Source organism: Agaricus bisporus (assembly GCF_000300575.1).
Source record: "Agaricus bisporus var. bisporus H97 unplaced genomic scaffold AGABI2scaffold_5, whole genome shotgun sequence".
Lineage (NCBI taxonomy): Eukaryota > Fungi > Basidiomycota > Agaricomycetes > Agaricales > Agaricaceae > Agaricus > Agaricus bisporus.
The window spans coordinates 367,537-382,902 of record NW_006267368.1 but is presented as its reverse complement, the minus strand read 5'-3'; the positions used below and the strand labels follow the sequence as shown (position 1 = coordinate 382,902).

At 47.7% G+C, this 15,366-nt stretch overlaps 4 protein-coding genes across 4 annotated transcripts; 3 read left to right on the top strand and 1 right to left on the bottom strand.

Annotated features, from left to right (window-relative positions):
- Nucleotides 1-585: 585 nt before the first annotated feature.
- On the top strand, nt 586-1,700 carry AGABI2DRAFT_185122 (hypothetical protein; the record flags this gene model as incomplete). The annotated part of the gene is made up of 5 exons (XM_006460717.1): nt 586-684; nt 731-1,001; nt 1,050-1,174; nt 1,231-1,506; nt 1,563-1,700. The coding sequence occupies 5 exons, from the start codon at nt 586-588 to the stop codon at nt 1,698-1,700; spliced, it is 909 nt and encodes a 302-aa protein (XP_006460780.1).
- A 4,095-nt stretch (nt 1,701-5,795) lies between these two features.
- AGABI2DRAFT_68886 (hypothetical protein) lies at nt 5,796-7,098 on the top strand (the record flags this gene model as incomplete). Its single annotated transcript, XM_006460716.1, has 8 exons — nt 5,796-5,875; nt 6,006-6,097; nt 6,159-6,239; nt 6,316-6,439; nt 6,511-6,577; nt 6,633-6,761; nt 6,840-6,889; nt 6,942-7,098. The coding sequence occupies 8 exons, from the start codon at nt 5,796-5,798 to the stop codon at nt 7,096-7,098; spliced, it is 780 nt and encodes a 259-aa protein (XP_006460779.1).
- Nucleotides 7,099-7,371: 273 nt separating this feature from the next.
- AGABI2DRAFT_117702 (hypothetical protein) lies at nt 7,372-8,652 on the top strand (the record flags this gene model as incomplete). The annotated part of the gene is made up of 9 exons (XM_006460715.1): nt 7,372-7,411; nt 7,463-7,556; nt 7,615-7,706; nt 7,775-7,855; nt 7,913-8,036; nt 8,086-8,152; nt 8,211-8,339; nt 8,394-8,443; nt 8,496-8,652. The coding sequence occupies 9 exons, from the start codon at nt 7,372-7,374 to the stop codon at nt 8,650-8,652; spliced, it is 834 nt and encodes a 277-aa protein (XP_006460778.1).
- Nucleotides 8,653-9,526: 874 nt separating this feature from the next.
- AGABI2DRAFT_69174 (hypothetical protein) lies at nt 9,527-14,312 on the bottom strand (the record flags this gene model as incomplete). The annotated part of the gene is made up of 9 exons (XM_006460714.1): nt 9,527-9,641; nt 9,694-9,962; nt 10,017-10,584; nt 10,636-10,777; nt 10,828-10,906; nt 10,957-11,088; nt 11,139-12,407; nt 12,524-12,672; nt 12,719-14,312. 9 exons carry the CDS (start codon nt 14,310-14,312, stop codon nt 9,527-9,529), a joined length of 4,317 nt encoding a protein of 1,438 aa, XP_006460777.1.
- Between the last annotated feature and the right edge of the window lie 1,054 nt (nt 14,313-15,366).

Sequence of the window (15,366 nt, the reverse complement as noted above, 5' to 3'; positions counted from 1 at the left end):
TCCTCAACAATCAGAAGAACGAGGCCCTCCAGCGCGCCGCCTCTCTTGCAAATGGCCCTCCCGACTTTCCCATGCCCATGCCCCACCACCACCAACCCATCCCCAACGTCTACGCTGTCACCGCTTCCGGCCGCGGTAGGCCTCCCATCGGGGGCATGGCCGGGCGTCGTCTAAAACCCGCCCTCAACCTCCACGATATCGCTTCACCATCCCCACCGGCTCCTCATCTCAACCCCGATGCACCCCCTCAAGACGGCCAGGACAATCCAGACGATCCATCCTCCAACGCCTCCAATCTCAATCAGGCACAGATCCCCCCATTCGTCAACCGGGCTCGTCTGGGCGCTGGCCGTCCCAGGGATTTTCCATCTGCCGCTCCTTCAGCCGCAGCCAAGCGTCCCGAGCTCAACTCTCCTTTTGGTAACTTTTCGAGGATAGTGTATGTCTCTCTTTCTTCTCGGCCTTCCATCGGCATGCTCACTCATCCCGCCTAGCGATCCTTCCGGCACCCTCAACTTCAAGGACAAGGCCATTCTCCATGCCGAGGGCGTCAACTTTTCCTCCGGGGCCAAGTTTACCATCAACATGGAACAGCTTCAACTCGACGAGGAACTCGGCAAAGGCAACTACGGCACCGTCAAAAAGGTCCTTCACAAACCAACCAATGTCTTCATGGCTATGAAGGTGCGTTCTTTTCGCCCATCTAACGATCCCTCCTCACCTCCCCCAGGAAATTCGTCTCGAGCTTGACCATGCCAAACTCAAAAGTATCATGATGGAGCTTGAGGTTCTTCATAGAGCCGTTGCCCCGGAAATCGTCGAGTTTTATGGCGCCTTCTTTATCGAATCTTGCGTCTATTATTGTATGGAGTATATGGATGCTGGAAGTCTCGACAAACTCCAGGGTGCCGGTGTCCCTGAGGGTGTCCTTGGCTGCATTGCCCGCAGTATGGTCAAGGGTCTCAAATTCCTCAAGGACGACCTCCATATCATCCATAGAGGTGAGCCCGGCTCTCTTTTCGCTCTTGCAAAAAACTGATCATGGCCAGATGTCAAACCGACCAATGTCCTCGTGAATCGAAGAGGTCAAGTCAAGCTCTGTGACTTTGGTGTATCCGGTCAGCTCGAAAGGTCCCTGGCAAAGACAAACATCGGCTGTCAGTCCTATATGGCTGTATGTTCTTTTGATCCTTCTCATCGAGGGTTCCATCCCTGACTCTTCCTTTTCAGCCCGAGCGAATACAAGGCGAATCCCAGAATAATTTGGGAACATATACCGTTGCTTCCGATGTCTGGTCCCTGGGCTTGTCGATGATCGAAATTGGCATGGGCAAATATCCTTATCCTCCGGAAACATACTCGAATGTATTCGCGCAGTTGACCGCGATCGTTCATGGAGAGCCTCCCGAATTGCCGGAGGACAAGTATGGTCCATCGGCTCGGCAGTTCGTCGCCGGCTGTCTTGTGAAACATCCCGGTGGCCGATCCACTTATCAGCAATTGTTGGTGAGTAACCAGGTCGGCACCTATTCTATCTTGTGGGGCTCACTTTCCCGGCATAGGACCATCCATTCCTGAATGACGGCATTCTGCGCGAAGTTGATATGATAGGCTGGGTCTCGAAGGCCCTGGTCTACAAGGAGCAACAGCTTGACGAACAGCGTGTGAGGATGTTTGAGCAGATGCGTATGTCTTCATGAACCCGGCTGGTGCTACCCCCTTCCTCGCTCGACAAAGGAGGACAAGGGACAGAGGGTATATGTTATTGGTTACTTCTCCCTTCCTTTTCTTCTCTCCCTCGCATTCCCTCTCTCACATTTCATCCCCCTCATTTCCCCTCATTTGCAACAATTATTTTGAGCTCCGTCCACCCTCTTTCCCCTCGCCCCGCTATTTATAGCGCCTGTGTTGGTGACAATTGTCTTTTCATCCCTATCTCTTTTCCCTGCTCTGCTCCCCATCTAAGGAATGCGTGGCTATAGACGGGGTGGGGCTTTTGTTGTCTTCGAAATGCGTTTGAGCCAGTATTTTGTGATCGAGTATTTCTTTTCTTCTATTCCCTTCCTCTATGCCATGCTATACCGCATTTATTCTTTTTGTTTTTTTTTTTTTGCGAGATATATCCCGCAGAGCGGTAGTGATTTTCACGACCAGTATACGGATGCGTTCATGATGGAGAATGCTGGAGCCTCGAACGCTCGGCTTACTCTCTCCAAGCGTTGGTCCATGGACAATATCATGCACCTGGTTCGGTCGTCGAAATGTGCGCTCGCGAGTGGCTGACCTGATTATACGGCAAGGCGCGAAGCTAAAGACGTGCCACTAGCTTCGTGTCAACAGGTCAGAAGGCTTGTGTTGAAGTGTTGGCGGAAGGTTGTTGGTGAGGAGGGTAGGACCTGAATGTTGAGCCTCTCGCGGCCTCCGTAACAGACTCGGAAATAAATGACGCGCTTGCTCTTGCGACCTCGCCTACACATACATAGCTGGAGTATGACTGAGCTCTACGACGCGAGAAGAAAAATAATGGACCGATGAACTTACAGGTCACTTCGTTCGTCAAGTCTTTTAGTGCATGCCTTTTTCCAGGCAGAGTACTCCAGTCTTGTTCGCGTTCGGAAGTAGACGTCGCGAGTGGAGAGAGGCAGTTACCGCGCTCTTCATGTACTGGTGAGATATTGAATACAGTCAAAGAGCAGATGGAACTTACAGGTCTAGGCAGGCTGTTTCGTTGTTCTGTCCCGAAATGGTTTTTTCCTCGCCACTCGGTGTCGTAAGTGGCACTCGGTTTGGATCCAGAGAGTATCCGCGTTGGCGTCGTTTCCGACAGCCGTCTTGAAGATATTTTTCCGTTTAATGTTAAGCACGGAGCGCGCCGAGCGGCAAGTAGCCGTGGGTGGTCCTGTGCTGAGGTTATGGCACCGCAGAGTCATGTGTGGGTAACAATATGATGTCCGTGGACTGCGCGTGTGGCTCTGTTGACGAGACGAACCTGCGCTTGGGATTTTTTTTTCTGTCATGAAGAATTCTAGATGATGTCAAGTCCATGGCTCTCCCACTTTTAGCGCCCAAGTACATTTTGGGTGCTTGTCGGTTGAGAGAACGGTCATCTATCCTGGTTATTGTTAGTCCAAGGCTGTTCAATTGTGTGGCTGATGGACCACCGTTCTAGAGTGGCCATGCGTGGGACGTTGGGACAATTGGGCTGAACGGTTCGAGTCAGCATATTGTTTATGGCCCTGAGAATGGGGATAATGCTTTATGGATCAAACTTTTGTGGCTGTTAATTATGTCGATGGCGACTGGACATTCCTACGGCGTTGGCGACTCCTCGTATACATGGTCCTGCGTTGGTCCCGCCGCTCATGGACAAGGCAAAGGTCTCATTTACCAACTTGGGGCTATCAAATTCACCGTGCCTTCTATCCTCTTCACACCGGCTCCATGTGGCGAACTTTACCTTCAGGCCTGGAAATGAAGAAACCTGGCTACCGAAATTGTCAAAAATTCTCCCTTGAACGTTTTGATTTGGCTGCGGCTTATCTCGTCAACTAAAATAACACGCGCGCATTACACAGATCACTCCTTCCATCAGCTCATTATATGCCATCACCCCTTATTTGGTCTAGCATGAATATTTGGGGCGCTGGGTCCTGACCCACGAACCACGCTTGAACTTTCCCATCCTTTCGTAGAGATTTGCCATCTCATATCTTCGGCCCAAGCCGATCACATTTCCCTTATTTTTGGTTTTTTTCTTCCACGCGTGAAGGACCCAGATGGGGTGCTTTACGTCTTTTTTATACATCAGGCGTCTTGGTGATGATGAACGGTTTGGACGGGGAAATGATTGGGAATTAGACCGTATTTGGGGTGGTGGTGGTTGAGCTAGAATATCTTGGCGACCCTTGTGCGTCCCAGGTGTTGGTTTTGGAATGTCAAAATTGTTGGCGCGAGAAATGATCGGTTGAGAAAAGTCAAAGCCTCGGCCAGAGACGAGTACAGCAGGATGTGATCAACAAACCGGAGTATTGACTTTTTTGAGAGGGAGAGGTTGGAAGTTCCTTTCCCCCCCAGCTCTCTGCTCTTCTTCCTTGTTTTGAGAGGTTCAGATCCCATCGACAGAGATGCAGCGTGTTCGGAACGGGGGAAGTTGTCTGACGTTGACCTTGTTCCTGAAGAAGTCACTTCGCCACTTCAATTTGACCAGGTTCAGAGCTGTGTGGAAGCCATCGGTATTCGTATCTATGCGAAAATCACCCCCAAAATTTTTTTTATATTCCGATTAGGGATTGGGATGAGCCACGAAGCCACAGAACGTTCTTTTCTTTTTGACGAACACGAACAGGGACGGTGGGGAGCTTCTAAGTCTTGAACTACTACCAAATGGATCAATTAGAAAGAAAAAAAGGAAGGCGAAGAAGAATGATATCGGTTTGTGCGATGGCCTCGTGCTTAATGGTTTTACAGAATTTTCCGGCGGTGTTTTTTTTTTTTTGACCTTGCTTCTTGATGGGAGGGTTGGGGAGGAGGATATAAAGTGTGGGTTGGTTGACCGAGTTGTTTCTTCGCTTTGTGGGACTTGTCAGTTCTCTCGACGACCATCCTCTTGCGCCTCTCTCTTGTCAGGAGCTTTCCCCCCCTCTACTCTTAACGACGACGATGTTTGCACGACTCTTCACGCTTATCACCACAAAATTGGGTTTTGGACCCAGAGAAAACTTTATTGTCTTTCCGACTTGGAAGCCGCTTGAAATCCAAGTGACGACTTACACCGAGTATCGTATCGTGCCAGATGGCGAGCTGTGCATGTGAAGGCTTGTCTCGGCTCGGTTTACTCAATGTTCTCATTCATCACCATGCGTCGCCCCCGATGCTGCGACTCTACCCAAAAAAAAAAAGCTTACCGTCCTCTTCTTTTACGATTGCCACACCGCCTGTTTTTTAAAGTCACCTTTGTATTCCCCGTGTCTCCCCCGTTTTATGCAGCACGTCAGATGACGTGAGATTGGGGGCAACCCATTATTTTCCTTTCCTCATGATCGATGCCTCCTTTTTTTTGTTTGTCTGTCAAGCTGTCGCGTTCGCTTTGCTATCGCCTTCTAAAGTAATCTGTTCATTTTTCTTACCCCGCCGATATTTTTTTGTTCTTGTTTGTTCTCTGTTTTTTTTTGTTTCTTTCGATTATTGTTTTTTTTTCGATATTGTTGTTGTGAAATGTGGTGTACGTAATTTACCTTGTGCGTATGGTTGTTTGCGTTTATGAGCGGGTTCGTTAGTCCATTTGTTCTTCTTGTCTGTGGTACGCTTTACAGAATTTGTTTCGTTGATTATCTGTTTTTTACTTTCAGAAGTAGTGTAGAGACCTTTTGTGTGCCTTTCGTATCTGTGATGTGGTAGATCCTGTTGTCATTTGTCTTGCGAAATACTAGAGATTTTCTCTTTTTTTGAGTGCGTGGAAATGGTGACGCAATGCAGACGGCGCGCTTAAGTTTGTGATCTCATGAGAATCAAAAATGATGGTTCAACCATTCTTGTTCTTGGACCACGACTTCTTGGTGTGGTATTAGTTATGGCCGTTGTTCAGTTGACGAAAAACTCTACTGTTAGGCTGAGAACAGGCGAGCACTTCATTCAACTTCTTTTTTGTTGTTGTGGGCACGATTGTTATAATGGAGTTGAGTTTGGTCCAATGGGGACGGCCCGAACTTCCTACTTTGGATTTTTTGCATTTCAACATCAATGCGGCAGTGACTGAACAATTGATTTATTGACTGGTCTTATTTTTAGGTTGTTGTATGCCTGTTATTGGACTTGGCGTGTATCGGAATTATACAACGAGAGATTCGGTCTTTGAGGCTTTGCGTGCTGGTTATCGGTGAGAGCCTTCTTTTCCCCCGTAAAACTCAATGTTAAGCTGAGATGGTATGCGTTCGGTTTGTTGGTTGCATGGTCTTTTCGTGTTGATGGAATTTTGGTGTTCGTGATATTGCTGGTTGGAATTGAAGGCTGGTGGATACTGCTCAAGCGTATAAGAATGAAGCACATGTTGGACAAGGGTTGAGGAATGAAGGTATTTCGAGGAGTGACGTGTTTATAAGTATGGATTGTTTCTTCCTCTCCTTGTCAATTAATGAAATGAACCTGGTAACATTTTTTAGCGACCAAAATCATCTCAAAGTTTCACGGATATCCAAGTACAATGCAAGCAGTAGACGAATCCCTTGAACGGTTTCAATTTCGTCAGTTGCATTTAACGAACCTTGATATATCTTTTCAACCGCTCATGATAGCTCATCTTTTTTTTTAATGATGCAGAGTATATCGACTTGTATTTGATTCATGATCCTTATGCAGGGACTAAACGACGTTTAGCAACGTATAAAGCTTTACAAGATGCAAAAGCGGCAGGAAAGATTCGTTCGGTCGGTGTATCGAATTAGTACGGCGGAAAAGTGTTTCTTTTTCAACACCGAACAGCACTGTTGATTTTCTTGATTTTTTTTCTTTTAGTGGTATCAAGCATCTGGAAGAGATCAGGAATGCGGGCTACGAGATGCCTGCAGTTAATCAAATTGAGGTCGGTTCTAATCCCCTGGTTGATCAAAACAAGTGTAACTTATGGTTTGAGTTAGCTTCACCCACACTGTCAGCAACGTCCCTTAGTGGCCTATTGCAGAGAACATGAAATCGTAGTGCAGGCGTATTCGCCACTGTTACAGGGTAAGATGGATGACCCCGTATTTTCTGAAATTGCGAAAAAGGTGGGGAGACGAATACAAAAACCCGGCTATTTTCGCACTAAATCAGAATTTCTTTGTTCTGTTCTTTTTTATATCCAGCACGGACGAGATCCTGCGCAAATATTGATTCGATGGTCTTTGCAAAAAGGGTGCGTTAGACTCTGTTATATGATGGCAATTCATGTTTTTTTTTTCGTGTAGATTTGTCCCTCTTCCTAAGAGTGCAAGACCGGAGAGGATTCGGTCAAACTTGGACGTTTTTGATTTTGAACTTGATGACGGGGATATGTTGAAATTGGATTCGTTGAACCGCGGGAAGGAGGGTGCCGTTACTTGGAATCCGGTAGACGCAGGGTAGACGCACAGTGAAGCTTCCGGCATACAGTAATTAATATAAATAGGTGCACGATGATGGAATATTGATCCTTCTATTGTGTAAAGGTGTAAGTCATTATTGATCTTGTCCTACGTTTAAAATTTTCTTTCAGAAGATAAGTACTTTTGGCGAAAGTTTGAACATAAAACAAACAAGACAGGGGTAGCTAAAGGGGTGACACATAACGCGCGTTCGAGTGATCTCGGGAATATGTCTCAGTGAAATCGCACGGTTGCCTCATTCAACCTACACAGAATGGCTCTGGCTATCGATTCAACTGTCCGTTTCTTCTCGGGTGAGTGCCGCTAACACACATGTCCAGATCAAGCTACACACCCTCCGTCAGGGAATCACATCTACCGGCTTGGTTTCGGAGTATACAAAATAGCCAAGGAAAACACGAAAGCAGCGGTTCTGGAAGCGCTGCGTACCGGTTACAGGTAATAATATTATTCGGCCGCATATATAATATACTCGGCATTGAGTTTATTGGTGAAGGCACATCGACGCAGCAGCACTTTACGAAAATGAAGGGGGGATCAGTGAGGCTATCCAGGCATCCGGTATCCCTCGAAGTGAGATATTTCTCAGTGAGTTGTGACAGCTTATGGCGGATCTCAAGGTTAGCGAAAATGTTTAATAAATGTGTTCATTGTAGCGACCAAGATAGCCACTGCTGGTCACAGTTATGATTCTGCCATAAGGGAAATTTATGATTCTTTGCAGCGCCTTCAAGTAGGTCAGTACAAAAGCCACTTCCTGCAGGGAAATGTAGAAAAAGTTGACACAATTTCAGATTATGTGGATCTATACCTTATCCATGAGCCTTTGGGGGGTGCTGCGACACGTATGGCCATTTGGAAGGCCCTTATAACCGCCAAGAAGGCTGGCAAGATCAAAGATATCGGAGTTTCCAACTAGTAGGTGGCATTATCTTGGAACCTACTACAGATATGAACGATAGGTTAGCAACATTAAACATCTCGAGGAGATACAAGAAAGTGGGTTAGAGCTTCCGGTACTCAATCAAATCGAAGTATGAGGTTATTGAATGTACCTGTCTGACTGGCTCACATTCTTTGATTTCTTGCAAGTTGCATCCGCTTGACCAGCAGCGCCCAATTGTCAAGTGGTGTGATGAACACGGCATCAAGGTATCAGCCCATTGTCCCCTCATTCGTGGAGGTTTCAATATTCCTGTTTTGCAAGAGCTAGCTCAAAAGGTGTGTGAGTGACGCGTTGTCATTGAATATCTGATAACATCAGCTTTTTTTCAGTACAAGAAAGATCCGGCCCAGGTTCTTATCAGATGGTCTCTTCAAAAAGGGTACGTGGTAGTTGAGTCATATCAGCTTGACGTTTCTGATGATAATCTGCAGGTACATTCCCTTGCCCAAGAGCAGCAGGGCTGAAAGAATTCGTTCGAACGTTAATGTTTATGATTTCAACCTCAGCGATGCGGAAATGGAGAGTCTGGACAAGTTAGATAAAGGGACTGACGGAGCGATTAGCTGGAATCCTATCAATGCCAACTAACTGTTAGTAACTCTGTATAGCACCTGCGGTGACCAATTCAAAAGCAAAGAAGGTAGACGTTTACCAAGTGAAAGTCGCCAACTAATAAGGACGACCACACCAAGAACGAGCACACGGAACTGAACACGAACAGAAATGGGATTGAAAGGAACTGGCTATCTGCTCGTCGCCCTAAAGTATAAGTACTACAAAACTACGTAATATAAAACCCCGAGCCATACTTCCCAACTTCTGTGGATCTCTCTCAGAATACAACCGTAGACTCTATAAGCTGCGGCCTTACATACTAGTACAGGAATACTTAAGCGCTGATAAGGCTATCGGTTTTCGCGAGGAGGATAAACGGAGCCTGAGGTATGAAAGTTCAACATGAAGGCAATAGCTGGATATATCCCATGAGGGAATTGAAAGTTCCATCCAAGTAGGCATGCACCGCCCGGGTTAGCCACAAGATGGGAACACTAGTGCATATACCGGGAACCTCTGAGACTCAAGAAAAGTCTCCATGCCATGCCCGTGCGCCAACTTTAATGCATCGGCTGCCGCTGAGAGAAACACTAGAGCGACTTCAACTGCCTTCGGCTACATAAATCAACAACTTTATGGGACGATGGGCCTCCGACGCCGCAAAGACTCCACCCAAGAATTGTGACAATAGAGAAAGATAAATACTACACGCGTTTGTGATATCAAAATACAGTTGCTTGAGAAGTTTTGCGACAATAACGGTGGATAAGGTAAAGTGAACTTCGAAAGCCGGTTGAAAGCAAAGTTGACCGTGAGAGAATGATGATGAGATAATGAGGGTGAAACATGTCAATCGAATGGTAGAGTAACGAAATAACCGGCCTATATAGCATTGCCCTACAGCGTGCTAACGCGGAGATACTGGTGTCCGCTTGGACATATCTTCCTGCCGGTGCCAAAGCAATTCAGCCCAAAGTGGATGAGGTGGGATATGGCCGACGAGTGCACGAAGGACCTCAAGCCTAAAGGTCATCGATCAGCCTCAAACAAAATTCCAAAGCATGTATTACTTACCATCTGACTTTCTCTTCGTCGGTGTCGGCAAAAAAGATGATCTCCTGCCCATGAGGGAATATAAGTCGGAATGACCGTTCCACACCATATAGTTCATCTTCATCATATCCCCGTCTGCGGGCGAGAGGACTGAGCGGATTACGTAAATCTTGGTCGTCTTGGACTGCGATGGCTTTCTTCAAATCAATCGTTGCAGTAGCCTTCTTGGTAACGTCATTGAAGGCAACCAATTTGGCGCCAATGACGCGAAAGAGGCGTCGGCGCCAGGTCTATGTTAGATTATATCAGTCGCGAAGTCCAAGGGTGAATCTAAAGTTACCCACACTACAATCCCCACCACTCTGTGTTAGGGTTCCTTGGAAATAAGTCATCTTATGCCAATTAATATGCCGGAGACCACGATGGCATTCTTCTAAGCTTTGAGGTAGTTGATCAGGTGGAATGCCGGGCAAAGGCGGCAATCTAAACATCTGCAAAACGATCTCTCCTACCTGTAGGGTAGAAAGTTTTCCACCCAATTCAACACGTTGTCCGATCAACGGATAACTTGTTTCAAATAAGCGCATGTCACATCGTGAAGCGATATCCCTGAATTGGATAAATGCGCGAGCAAGTGTGCCATCCGGTTTGAGGTGGCGCGCAAAGTTCTCCGGGAGTCGGTGAGGAGGTACAGGCGGGGGCGGTGTCAGAGCTCGCTTCTCCTTGGATGGCTTCTTAGGAGACGAAGAAAAAAATGAGCGCATTCCTCTCGAGGATGTTTGCTGAACAGGAGGTTGGGATGGTGGAGGTGCTGGAGCAGGCTTCGACGTCAATTCCTTGAATTGGGCGACGATATGAGGATCCTTGCGGATTTTCAATGTCAAGGTGAATTCAAGTTTACTGTGTTCAATTCTATGAATTGTGTTAGAATAACTTTATTGTAAAGCAGGTACCATGGCTCACAGCTCGAATTCTTGATCAATGCGGCAGTCGGGAGCAAGCTGGCTTTCCGGAGTCGTCACATAATGTATGCCATTATTCAGAGTACATGTAAGGACCGTAGGCTCTTGTGGCAGCGCAATGTTCACTCCTTTGATTCCCAGAACTAAACAGAAAATTGGCATCGAAAATTTTCTAGTCTTGATATAGACTTACCCTTAACGAAAACCTTTCCATATGATTTTCCTGAATTGGCTTGTGAACGGTATTCTTTGATTTGCTTCGAGTACTCATCCTGTTCAATCGGTCAGTATCTAGCCTAAAATTCCTCTTTATAATGCTTACCATATCAGAAGGTCGGCGGACTGTCTTCCATGCTTTCCCCGTGTCAACGTCTCCGACGCCCGTCATATGCGAAACCGTCTCATCAGGAGCTGAAGCGTAAATAGTGCTTTCATGTTCTCGAACTTGATATTTCTGAAAGAGGCAATGAGCTTGGAAACTTACCAGCAGGAGAAAACACCTACACTCTTCGCTGCAACAGATGGATTTCGGCGTAGTTTTTTCAGTTCACGCTCAATGCTCTGAGAGAGTGGATCCTCCTCAATGAGCTGTTCCATATTTCCAATCTTGGGCAGTTGCTCCAGCCGTTTTTTGACATGATCGTTTGCATCATCAGCACTCATGCTACGCCTCCTGGTTGGCCGTCCAACTCCTAATTGCGCTTGTAATTGTTGCCCGTTGCTCCGCGTGGGTATCGGAAGACCACTCTCAGCCCTACGAGCCTCCCTCCTTTTTTCTAAGATAAGCTGTTCGCGAAGCTTGATCTGGTTATCTTTTGGGGGGAGGGGAGGAGGTATCGATGAAACGGAAGGGCCAGAAAATATTCCTCGGGATGCTTCAGCCATATGTAACAAGTCAGAATCTGTTGCCGCTCGGTGAACCTTACGTGGGCTGATCTCAGCTGATTGATCATACGAAGTGTCTTCTTCGTCAGTGATCATAGAATCCTCATGGCCGCCCGCGCTGGCAACATCATCCATCAGCCTATCCAGGGCACTTTTCATGTCCATATTCACATCCACACCTCCCATCTTCACATTGCTACCACTATGGGCACTCCCGTCGTCATTTTCGTTACCACGGGAGGAACGGGCAGTGCTCGCTTTGGAATGCGCTGTGGTTTCACTACCATGGAAGCCCATGCCTCCAAGGGTGAACTTGTTACCAAAGGTTACTTGCAAACTCGGGCTGGAGTTGACCACTCCAAATTCTTTGTCGGAGAGACTGTCTGGTGTAGGTAAGCTACCTGCAAGATCCATCCTTTCCGCGTGTTGTACGGTGGCGGGCTCAAGGCTGACATCAGTCATGGCCGTCGAGATTGATATGCAATCACGCTCCTTGTCAAAGCTGGTAGCAACAGTGGGAAGTACTTCTGGTTGAGGGATGATGTCCTGGAATAAAGGTTCGTTTGGAGGTACCTGTTCCATAACCGGGTCAAACGGGCGCGTGGGTTCAGGACTGGCACTAAATGTGCTTCTCCTTTCGGTAAGACGACGACGAATGTCGTCTTTGCTGATGCGATGATGAGGAGACTGTGCACGAGGACTACTACTTTGGCTCAAGTTAAGAGGTGAGGTGAGAGGAATTGACGGGGAGGTGACACCAGGAAGCAATGATGGGGGCGAAAGCCTGGGCATGTTCCTATGATTGTCTTCACTGATACCCGCAAGTACTTCGTCGTGAGAGGAATTGGAGGCCGCGGGGGAAGGGATACCTCCTGCTTGAAAATCATTCTTTAAAAACGACGAATTACTAAGGTCTGATTCTGGGGGTGCCTGATTCTCGATCAGCGAACAATTACTGGAATTGGTTGCGAGAATTTTACCTCTTCACCGGAATGATAGCTGACACTCCTATCCAGACCGCTCAAGCTAACCTCAGAGTTGCCTATGGAAAGGTTACTAGGATCCAAAGAATCATTGCTGGACCGGTTATGTTCATCGAGATCAAACGTATCTGCTCCACCGGAAGGGGAACCCCGATCAGGATATTGAGATCCTGCAAGCTAAACAACTAATAACGACGAGGTGAAAAAACAACTCACCCCGCGGCCACTTGAATTTTGGAATAAACCCCTCGCCACGACCCATCGAAGACCTTGTAGTTTTCATCGGCGTGGGACTCGTAGGCAGTTGCCCGGCATGCGTCTCAGGATCATCTACTTCTTCCATTAATTCTTCAGGGAATTTTATGATTTCTTCTATATTTGTCGACCGACCAGGGGGTGGTGTGCTTTGCATGGGCTCCAAAGCATCGCGAAAAGATGTGATAGAAGGCCGGCGCGATGACGAGCAGGTGGGGGAATCAATGTTATTTGGGGATAAGGGATTTTTATCCCCGGGTGAGAGTGAAGGGATATTGATAGTTTGAGAAGGAGAGTGCGCATTTGGAGAAAAGTGAGGAGAAGGTTGATATTGTCGAGGGGAGCCTTGATAGTGAAATTGTGACGAGCGTTCAGCATGATGACCCCGACCGAAAGGAACACCATCCTCCGTCTCAAGATCGGTGGGCATATCGAATACGCGAGGAGGTGTTTTAGATCCTGATAAATCTGCATCAGGGAGAGCAGCGTTTGAAGAAAAAAACATCTCCTCAACGAGCCCGTTAATGCTGGTATCTGTATTTAAAAGCGTCGCGGCGGCTGGATTGTGGAGACCAGAATTTAGAGTGCTCTCGTGCGAGACTTCGTCTATCGACATGTCGGGTGCGAGGTGAAGATCCGGCTCGGACAGTTGTACTTCGTCTACGGCGGGGTCTTCGCAGAAGAATGGGTCGACCTCGTCATTATCCCGGTATGCGTGGCTGCGACCTGCCAGATCATCGGAGTCCTCCCAGTATTCTTCTTCCGAGGTATCACAGTCAAATTCAACAACATCGCATCGTTCGTCGAAGGTAACGGTTTTTCTGCGCTCTCGCTTCCACCCGCCACTGAGGCGCGGCCCATGTAGACGCTTAGAAACGAGGGAAGACCTTCCTGGTGAAGAGCCTGTGGCTGAAGTGGGAGTAACATCGTCAACGGGAGTAAGATGGGAATCGATAGAAGATAAGGGAGCTGTATGAGGGCTTGGATATCCAAATCCGGGGATGGAAGGAGGGGAAGGAGGAGCATCATCCACACTGGATACCCGCTCCTTCTGTTTGAAGGGACTCTTAGTGACAGGTTCTCTCTCCAGAAGGCCTTGAAATGTCATGCTTTGTTTTCTGTCACGCTTGAGAGAGAAGGGGCGATCATTGGCGGTTTCTGCATCCTCATGCATTGAAGATGGACGAGCTCGTTTCTCTCCAGACACTCGTCGAATTGGAAATACGACTGATATAGGACGAGAGGGAGTGGAAGGGGTGGGAGTCTGTGTTTTATTTTTGAAAGGAGACTTGGAGACAAGATTGTTGTTGCGAACGTGTTTGAAGCTTGAAGAGGTACGCCGTACGACATTGGGTCCTTGTGGGAGGGCGGGCGAGTCTCGCTTTGCGATTCTCAAGGGAGAGGTTACGGACCCTGAGCTGGAGGAAGACGGCATATGAATCGCTGCCGGGGAAGCCCATCCCATGCCCGAGTCGCGGAGGATAGAAGATTTTATAGGATCTGAGGAAGGAGAGAGGAGACGGTCCTGCAGGGGGATGGGTTTGCGAGTTGCCATGGACGAACAGTGTCACTGATTGGCAGATAATGGTTGGGGTCGTCGCCGGAGTCGTCGAGGTCGTGAAAAGTCGTTGGGACGGGGAATTGCTGCGCTCGATGGACGACGTTGGCACCAGTCAACAAACACTTATCGTGGGAAGTTACAGCCCCTGTCCCGCCCCACCACGCGTCAGTCACGTGATGGCGTTACTGCACTCCACGCAAGCGTTCAAACACCGAGACGACGCGCGACGCATGGCCTCTGCTGCTAACCACAGAACCAAAACGGAATCAGGAATCAGCTCACCAGCTCTTCCACAAGCCACAGGGGTATCCGGACGTACTTGGAGGACCATTTACCGGCTTTCTATGTCCTTGGAGTAGCTCTGTCAGCAGGTCCATGCAAGCTGTCCGGCTGTTGGAGAAGCCCGTTAATAGCAACCCAAAAAAGAATGAATATTTGTCCTTACTCAGTTATTTGCGGGGGTTCATGAAATTCAAAGCATGCTGGAAGAATCTTGACAGAGTCAGGGTTCTTTGACCGACCTCTGCTGGCGCTTTCGGCGGCGGCATGGCGGCGGATGAATTGTTCTGTGCCCTTAAAATCAATTTGTAACCATACGAGGACAGCCATAAAGATCTGCTTATCAAGCCACCTCGGTGAAATTTAAGGCCACATTGCTGACCTGCTATTGGCTCATTGCTGGAACCGTTACCTTGAGCCCACCATGAAGCGCTTTAAACCGCAGCCGCATAAACGTGTACTATTGTATTGACCGCTGGTTGAAAGCGGATGAATGCTAATTTCCTATAGTATTGTGCTTTCATCGTCATAAATATCTGAGCTTGACATTCCCCCCTGTTTTCGAAGGCTGATACTCCTAAATAACGTCGAACATTGACAACGGTGTTGCATTTGACAAGGCACAGGCTGCTTCCAAGACGGTGACATTTGGAGGTAAAAGTGACAGTCAACTGGACACACGCCTCTTCTCGAGTTTGTATCTTTCACCAGAGGGCATGGTAATCGCTGTAGTTGAACTGGACGGAATTGCATAGAGCATTCATTGCCA